Here is a 9,599-nt window from a genome sequence, read left to right on the forward strand (position 1 = left end):
GCAGAGAAAATAAGAGAAGAGTAAACGTGATCAGCGTCTCTCTAACACTAGCAAGGGAGAGAGGCTCTGGGCTGGGAGACTATAAGCCCAAATACTTGCAAGCTGTCGCCTGCCATTGGAGGTGGGATAACCTCCACCCAGGTCACCTGACTTTCCTTGGTTTGAGCCCATGTTTACCCAGCAACTTCTGCGGGGCTCCTCTAAAGGAGGAGATCTTGGAAGGATACCAAGCATTCCTCTAGCTGGGAAGGGATGTCCTCTATTATATGCTAGAAAATTGGTGTCCTGGTTTATTTTTCAGATAGCAAGTCTGTCAAAGAGAAGACACCTCTGGCTTTGCTAAACACATCTGACACTGAATGAGGATGTGAGGTAGACCAGACCCTGGAATGTTGTGACTCTCTAAGGTATTGTCTGAGAGAAGCCCTGCCAAGTACCCCAGATCATACTTCCATGAGCGCGCCTCTTAAATAGGCTTATTATCCTATTAGTAAATAAGCTTACTGTGAGCTTGGGCAATTCACCTGAATTATATGGCTCTCAGTTGCATCATCATTTTTAAAATGTAGATAAGAATATCTTCCCGGCCAGGTGCCGTGGCTCATGCCTATAATCCCAGCACTTTGGGAGCTTGAGGCGGGAGGATCACCTGAGGTAAGGAGATCGAGACCAGCCTGGCCAATATGATGAAACTCCGTCTCTACTAAAAATACAAAAAAAAAAAAAAAAAAATTAGCCAATTAGCGGACATGGTGGCAGGTGCCTGTAATCTCAGCTACTTGAGAGGCTGAAGCAGGAGAATCGCTTGAACCTGGGAGGCAGAGGTTGCAGTGAGCTGAGATTATGCCATTGCACTCCAACCTGGGCAACAAGAGCGAAACTCCATCTCAAAAAAAAAAAAAAAAGAATATATTTTCTCTTTCTTAGCTACTTGCCGGGTAGGCAGGCATCTGACTGGCTCACAGTTTTCCTTTCCACCTCAGGTCCCCACATTGTCTTTGTGAATTTCCAACAACCCTAGTTTCAGTTCCCTGACTTCCTCCCCTCAAACAGCCTTCTCCTCAATGCCAACAGATATAGTTACAACACCTGTAACTGCTCCACTTCTGAAATTTTACACACCTGTATCCTACTCTCTGATCACAATCTCTCCTTCCCATCCAGGGTGCTGCCTCCTTTATTCTTCCTTTATTCTGCTCTGACCTCACCGAGATCACCAGGCATCACCTCCTCCCCTTCTGTCTCACCTATCACCAGGAGGCTGGCTGCATTCCTTCTCTATCCATCTAGGCTCAGCCTCTTTCTGGCCAGACCTTCACACGCCTTGCCCTCCGGCCCCACCTCCACCTTTCTGGCATACCTCCCCTGCTAACTCACTCCTCTTTCAACTACCGTTCACCGTCAGCACTCACATTCCAGGATAGTCAAAGATTGCTGCAGGAAAAAAAAAATCACAAATATGACCAGCAGTCTCCCTTCTCACAGCAGCTGGGTCTTCAGTCACTGCGCATCTACGTGCCTGCTCAGGGGCCACTCCCTTAGTCCCCTTTCCTCTGCCTTAGAAGAAAACATGGCCTCCTATTTCACAAAGAAAAGTGTCACCATACAAGTTTAGCCCATATGTAGAAACTTATCTTTACACACACCCTTACCTTCTTTCTTCCTGTCTCAGAAGCTGTGCCACCAATCCCCCGCCCCCCACAGCCCTGTCTCCTCTACCAGCAATTGGCTTCCATTTGTTTCTTCCCTGGAACCTAAAAATATAATTTGTTCCTTCCTCTCAACCCTAAAACATGGCTTTTCATTTCCTAAGTTAAAAAAACACGTTATTTCCTCTTTAAAACTAGGTTTCTCTAAAAAGAAAAACATCTGCCTACCCTATGACAGTCCAGATTCTGCTTTTACTAACACATAAGCCACCAGACCTCTGCATTCCACAGCCCTCTCTCCCTTTACCCTGTTTATTATCTTCACTCCACTTAGTACGTGAAGCGATGCTATGTACCCGTTAAGTTGCTGTTTACCTTCCCCTCCAGAACCGCCCTATTCCCTGTAGCAGTGCCAGGCACACAGCAAAGGCGCCACTGAGGCACAGGCACTATCATGGGTGTGTTCCTTCTTACAGATCTTCTGCAAATAATGCTGCACTCGTTGCTAAACACAGCTCTACAACAGACGCCTTTTAGCCAACTGGCTAAACGCTGGACATGTTGACTGAGTCCGCAGTTTTTGGAAATCCCTACTTCCTTACTCGGAAAACTTGCTGTCTCTTACTTTTCTCTCGGCCACCGGCCATCGGTGTGGCTGGTCCCCGGGTCCCAGGCTCTGAGCTCTGCTCTTCGTAGAACAGGCTTTTTCGCCCCCATGAACTTGAATGACCTCTTTCAGCCCTGGGCGCTGAGCTTCAGGCCACGAGGACATATACCTCCCGGATGGCTCCCCGGAGTCCCCAGGTCCGCAGCCGACCTCATCATTTCCCCAAACCTGCTCCCTCTCCGCTCTACCTCGGCGGGTGGCAGCGCCGTCCACCCTGTCACGACGACAGAAACCCGAGCATCCTGGCTCTCCTCCCTGTCGCTCTCATCCTACCAATCCATCACCAATTCGCGGCCCTGCGGTGGCCTCCCCAGCCCTGGGTCCACCCTCCCGGCCCGCGCGTCGCGGGCATCCCGTGCGCCCTCCGAGGAACTGACCACGGCCGCCTTCTGGAGTGGGCGCACCCCCAGGGACCGGGACCGACGACGACCGCGGGGCCCCCCAGCCACGGCCTCCTCCCGTCAGGCCTGGGCCCCCGGCCTGCCCCGCGCGCTCCCTCACCGCGGACCCCGACGCCCCCCGCGCCCCGCGCCCCGCGCCCCGCCGAGGCCTCGCCGCCGCCACCGAGTTCCCCGCTGGCGCCCGGTCCGGGCCGCCGGCCTCCTCACGCCCCGCGGGGGGAAGGACCGGAGCGTGGGTACCCGGGGCCCGCACCTTGATCCTCTCCACGCCAGCCTCCAACTTTAGCTGCTCCACCAGGCGCTGCAGGGCGCTCGCGCTAGCCCCGGAGGACATGGCGGCGGCGCTGGGCTCCGAGGACCGCTGGGCCCGGCCGGGCGGGGAGGAGCCGCCAGCCCCGAGCGCGGGTGCCGCCCCGGGGCGGGGAAGCAGCTGCGCCCGCCCCGCCGCCCCAGCCCACTCGGCGCGGAGCCACTTGCCAGAGACAGCGGGGGCCCCAGCGGGCTGGCAGTGCTCTCCGCTCCTCAGCGCTTGAAACCTGAGTGGCACCTGCATCTGGGCGTGGAACCGAGGCGGGGACCCGCAGAGCGGGGCGTCCTCCAGCGAAGCTGGCGCCCCTAGGATACGCAGGAATCGCGAGGGCGTGGGACGCGAGGATGGAGTGGGCGGCAGCAAACACGCACCCCTGAGAAATGAGAACTGGAGCCAAGGTGTGACATGAGTTGGAGAGATAAGGGGCCTTGCCAGACAGTATCCCCGGGGAACCAAGGACAGTTCATAGGATTTTCATGAGGCAGCAGCAGGTTTCTAAATGAGCCTCTTACTGTTTCCTGGAGATCCTACCAGTTGATTTGGTGGAGTGAGTATGGTAAATTGGATAAAATCCCAGACCCTGACATCTTTGTGAAACATACAGAATAAAATTAAATTCAGCGTCTCTCACTCTCATCTCACCATTTAACTGTCATCAGTTTCTATTCTGCTGCTTTTTTTTTTTTTTTTTTTTGAGACAGGGTCTTGCTCTGTCACCCGGGGTGGAGTGCAGTGGTGTGATCACAGCTCCTTGTAGCCTCCACCTCCTGGGCTCAGGTGATCCTCCTGCCTCAGCCTCCTGAGTAGCTGGGCCTACACACACACAACACCACGCCCGGCTAATTTTTGTATTTTTAGTAGAGACGGGGTTTCACGATGTTGGCCAGGCTGGTGTTGAACTCCTGGGCTCAGGTGATCCTCCCACCCCAGCCTCCCAAAGTGCTGGCATTATAGGCCTACTGCATTTTTTAATAAGTGTTTTACAAAACCGGGATCATTACTATATTTAAAATTTTTGTGTTGCTTTTTTCCACGTATCATTGATACGTCATTATTCTTGTACACCATTGTATTTGTCAGAACTCACTTAAACTGAACATTGCGAAAGGCAACATATTGGCTTGTGTAACTGAAAAGTCCAGGGACTTTAAACTAGTGAATTCAGTCACCCAAATAATAATTTTGGGGCTCTCATCCTCCATATTTTGACTCTGCTTTTTCTGAGATTAGCCTCATTTTCCTTGGTGGTAGATGGACTTCTGTAGTGGTATGAAGGAAGGCGCCACACTTTCACTGTCCCCATCTAGCAAACCCAGGAAAAATAGTACCTGTTTTCTTTCTAATCGTTCCAGCAAAAATCCCCATAATGAACCTCACTGGCTGGTATTAAGTCATGGGCCCACCCCTGGCCCAATTACTATTTGAAGGCAAGGATGTGTGGCATTGACGTGCTCAGATTAGCTGTGCCTGGGCCAGAGGGAGACTTGCACATTTGAAAGCCCTCTCTAGTGGCCAATTTCCTCACCACAAAGAAATTAATATGTATGTTAGTAAAGAGATGAAAGTACATGTTGGGAACATTCAACAATCAATTCTTAGATTGATGAATAAGACAAAATAGAATGATTTCATATTTAAAAGATATGGCAAAGAACTCAGTGCAAAGATATACATACTGGATTAGGAAAGGCTCATCATAGATCGTGAGAGCTGGACTTTGGAGATACGTGTCTTGCAGATGGCTCAGAAGGAAGACCATTCCAGTATGGAGGACAGCTGGAGGTGACGCACACATGTAGAGTGAATAAATTTAAAAATAGAGGAGGCTCCAGTGACTAATAGCAGATACAAAGTTGCTAGGGCCGCAAGTCATAGAAAACCTCACATACACACAAAAGTTTATGGTAAACAGTGGGATAGCCACAGGGTAAGACATTTTGGGAATATTAATCTGAGATGAATGTGCAAAATGAACTGAAGTTGAGAAGAAAAATGGCTGATTGTGGGGGAGTACCTGGAATGAGGCCCTGGGTAGGACAGTTAGAGTAGGAATGAGGGGGAACAAATTTAGAAGACGAAATCAGTGGTACTTCATGGTGGTTATGAAATGCAAAGAAAAGAGGACAAAGGGTTCTGTAGCAGAGAGTGGGCCAGAACTAATGCCAAAACAGAAATTAGGAAACAAGACTTGGCTTGAGATGAGTGAAAAATAATGTGGGGTTTGGTTTAGGAGTAACTAAGTGACTTCCACGGCACTCCTACATGCCTTTAGGCTGCTGAAAATGTTTAGTAGCCAAGATGTTAATGTGAGAGATGTCTCCACAGCAATGGCAGCTGAAATAATGAGATTACCTCAAAATCATTAGAAATGAAGGCTTTGGAGTTGCCCTCAACGAAGGGACACACGTCAGCCATGTCATACTGTGTGTATCAGCCACGAGGTAGCAGGAAAAGTCTAGGGGTGTGCTGTGTCTGCCTCCTTCATGCCGTACACACCCACTGCGCCGCCCACCTCAGTGTTACTTTGCGCCATTCAAGAGGAATGGTCTGTGATCCATGGATAAGCAGGCCGGGTGCCACTTGTACTTGAGGAAGGCTGACCATCTGTGTGATGCTCCAGACTTTCCCCAAAAGACTTCTCATCCATTATTTTTGCATCACGGAACTTCAAAATTGAAGGGAACCATCAGATAGTGTGGCGCGTCTACAATTTCAGAGATGAGGAAACAGACCCGCTAAGGAAAGTGAAGTGACTTGCCCAGTATCGCAGAAAGTGGGAGCAGGGAAAAGAATTTCATTTTAGCTTCATTTCAGGCTGGACGCGGTGGCTCACACCTGTAATCCCAGCACTTTGGGAGGCCAAGGCGGGCGGATCACTTGAGGTCAGGAGTTCAAGACCAGTCTGGCCAACATGGTGAAACCCCGTCTCTACGGGGTTTCTACCACGCCCGGCTAATTTAAAATACAAAAATTAGCCGGGCGTGCTGGCGCATGCCTGTAGTCGCAGATACCTGGGAGGCTGAGGCACAAGTATCGCTTGAACCCGGGAGGTGGGGGTTGCAGTGAGACCACGCCACTGCACTCCTGCCTGGGCGACAGAACAAGACTCCGTCTCAAACAAAGAACTCAAGGTTTACCTAGAGGACCAGAGGCCTTTCCCACATGTGCTGTGATTTCCAGGGCTCTGAAAGGTGAGAGATGGAGACAGAGTACCCTTCTTTCCTTCTCACTACAGCTAAAATGCATGGATAACCAGTATATCTTTAAAATTTTGTTACACATTTTTTTCCTTGGTTAAGCACAAACTTATAAATCTCATTTCCAAGAAACTTTCTAGAAATGTCCATACCCTTGTGATGACAAATGTTTCATTTGTTCCCCTGTTAGGATCTATAGTTCTTCACTCCTCTGACTTGTATTTTATCACCTTTCTACTAACAGTGGATTATTCTTCCAGGAAAGGAGCTGTGAGTCACTTTTCTCCATAAAAATGACATAATGGGAAGATATTTCTGCCAATGTTATATCAAAATGACAATAATATATACCATCTATAGTTCGCAAAATGATTAAGAGTAGGAAAACACATTAACAACTATATTTAGTGTGACACAGTATCATGTACCATAAAAATTATTTTACTTCTTTTTGCCTATTACATTCTTTTTAGAACCTAGAAATAATGAATCAGGAGCTGAAAGAATCACCAGCAGGTTTGTAGATTCAGAACGGCTTTTCTGGAGAGATTTTCACAGGTACTTTTGAGACTTTGGGAGATGGTAGAACTTAGGGCTATTAGATGTCTTTTTGAGCAACTATTCTAAGCATATCTGTTTGCTACATTGAAAATGTCCCTTCACTAAATGTAGGCCTTAGACTAGCAAGTTGCTGATCATTCTGTCATCTCTGAAAGTTTTTCTTTCTTTCCTGTTGTCATCTTGGCTGCTCTACCTTGCACACTGGTGGCAACAGGGCAGGCAGCTGCTTTTTAAAATACACAATTCCAACCCTAAGGAGCATCACTCCTTCACTCTAGCACCGTGCCTTGCACAAGGTAAGGGATTAAAATATGTATTAAAAGAATAAACAATGGGTTTGTAATCATCACAAAACACTCTCCTGTTACCACGGATTTTTTTTTTTTTTTAAACAAATGGGACTGTTTGTTATTCCCTCTGAAGGCAAAATAACTCACATTTCCTGATCACTTAATATATGCCAGGCATTTTACCCTTGTTATCTTCTAAGAACTCTCTGAAATAGTATCTTTACACGAAAGAAAACAAGGCTCATAGGTTAAAGTAACCTGCCCAGTCAACTTTGGTCTATCCGGTTATAAAGCCAGAGTCATTCCACTATGTCCTGCTTCGTGAGGTTATAAAGGAGAGACTGTCACATGACAGAAGTTTCTCCACCCCTGAATGAAACCAGGAAGGAGGAATCTGTGACACTGATCTGAGACCATATGATCCATTCCATACACAATTGTCAAGGATATCCTAAATCCTTTAAGAATTAAGAAGCTAAGGCCAGGCCCTGTAGCTCATGTCTCTAATCCCAGCACTTTGAAAGGAGGATCCCTTGAGCTCATGAGTTCCAGATCAGCTTGAGCAACATAGTAAGACCCCGACTAAAAAAATAATAAAAAATCAAAAAATTAGCCAGCCATAGTGGCATGAGCCCCTGTAGTCCCAGCTACTCAGGAGGCTGAGGTGGGAGGATCATGTGGGCCTAGGAGGTGAAGGCTGCAGTGAGCCATGATCAAGCCACTGCACTCGGCCTGGGCAAGAGATGCTGTCTCCAAAAAAAAAAAGCTGAAATATGTACAACTATCACATATCAATTAAAAAAGAATTAAGAGGCTAAAGTTTACAACTAATTATGTAGGTTTCTACTGAAATAATTTATGAAGTAAATTTAATTTAGTTATTAGGTTCTAGATTTGGCCTTTGCCAATATTTAAATGTTAACATCACATTTTATAAATATTTAATTATAATTCATCCATACACTAGTTTGTATCAATACCAACATTTATCTATTTGCTTCAAGTGTATAATTCTAAGTCAAAAGAGACCAGGTTTGATTTAATGTTTTAAAGTAGCTAGATTCCATTTATACTATCTAATAAAAGCCACTTCTAATTTCCACATTATTTTCAGTTTGTGGCCAGCAGTCTGGTTCACACTAGCTGAGTGATACCCTAGCAATTGGCCTCCACTCAAAAGTATCTCCAAGGTTTGGGTATTAAAAGTTTACTACTGGCCAGGTGCATTAGCTCACGCCTGTAATTCCAACACTTGGGGAGGCCGAGGTGGGTGGATCACGAGGTCAGAAGATCGAGACCATCCTGGCCAACATGGTGAAACCCTGTCTCTACTAAAAATACAAAAAATTAGCCAGGCGTGGTGGCAGGCACCTGTAGTCCCAGCTACTCGGGAGGCTGAGGCAGGAGAATCACTTGAACCCAGGAGGCAGAGGTTGCAGTGAGCCGAGATTCTGTCACTGCACTCCAGCCTGGTGACAGGGTGAGACTCCGTCTAAAAAAGTTTACTACTGGGCCAGGTGCGGTTGCTCACGCCTGTATTTCCAGCACTTTGGGGGGCTGAGGTGGGCAGATCACCTGAGGTCAGGAGTTCGAGACCAGCCTGGCCAATATGATGAAATCCTGTCTCTACTAAAAATACAAAAAATTAGCCAGGCATGGTGGCAGGCACCTGTAATCCCAAATACTTGGGAGACTGAGGCAGGAGAATCACTTGAACCCAGGAGGCAGAGGTTGCAGTGAGCCAAGATTGTGCCACTGCACTCCAGCCTGGTGACAGAGTGAGATTCCGTCTCAATTAAAAAAAAAAAAAGTTTACTACTAGGCCAGGCGCAGTGGCTCACGCCTGTAATTCTAGCACTTTGGGAGGCTGAGGTGGGAGGATCACCTGAGGTCAGGAGTTCAAGACTAGCCTGGCCAACATGGTGAAACCTGTCCCTACTAAAAATACAAAAAATTAGCCAGCCATGGTGGCGGGCACCTGTAATCCCAACTACTTGGGAGGCTGAAGCAGGGAATCACTTGAAACCGGGAGGTAGAGGTTGCAGTGAGCCGAGATCACACCAATGTACTCCAGCCTGGGTGGCAGAGCGAGACACCATCTCAAAAAACAAAAAACAAAAAACAAAACCCCGCAAAGTAATGAATTATGATTTTCTAAACATAAATAGTACTAGTTAATTCTCTAAACTGAACCATTCTTTCATTTAACATTTAAAAAATCCTGTATCTCAATGGTTCTATTTAAGAATAGACCTAATATATGTTATGAAACTGTAACCTATGATTTGTAGAACTTAGAATTCATAAATAAGGCAATGAAGAGTCAGTCATGGAATCTGTTATGAGAATATCTGTTATGCACATAACCTGAAGGGTAATTTTAGCAGACCTCAACTGTAACACAATGACGAACAGATAGCATTGAACAGCTATGCTCTATAAACCCTTGAATACCAACCAAAAAGGCAATGGGAATAGCCCTAAAATGAAGTTCGAGAAAAATTTTCCAACTAGTGGAGTTGTG

The 9,599-nt window shown here is 47.1% G+C and overlaps 1 protein-coding gene across 3 annotated transcripts in view; it reads right to left on the minus strand.

Annotated features, from left to right (window-relative positions):
• GNG10 (G protein subunit gamma 10) overlaps positions 1 to 3,132 on the minus strand; it is an 81,730-nt gene extending 78,598 nt beyond the window's left edge. For 2 of the 3 annotated variants that reach the window (XM_055271505.2, XM_055271504.2), the window contains exon 1: positions 2,971 to 3,132. In XM_055271505.2, coding sequence (XP_055127480.1) covers positions 2,971 to 3,051 — 81 coding nt within the window. In that variant the 5' untranslated portion in view covers positions 3,052 to 3,132. The remainder of the gene's footprint in view (positions 1 to 2,970) is intronic. The other variant, XR_010119996.1, reaches the window with a different exon arrangement.
• Positions 3,133 to 9,599: the final 6,467 nt, after the last annotated feature.

The sequence above is a fragment of the Symphalangus syndactylus genome, chromosome 3 (assembly GCF_028878055.3).
Source record: "Symphalangus syndactylus isolate Jambi chromosome 3, NHGRI_mSymSyn1-v2.1_pri, whole genome shotgun sequence".
Classification (NCBI taxonomy): Eukaryota; Metazoa; Chordata; class Mammalia; order Primates; family Hylobatidae; genus Symphalangus; species Symphalangus syndactylus.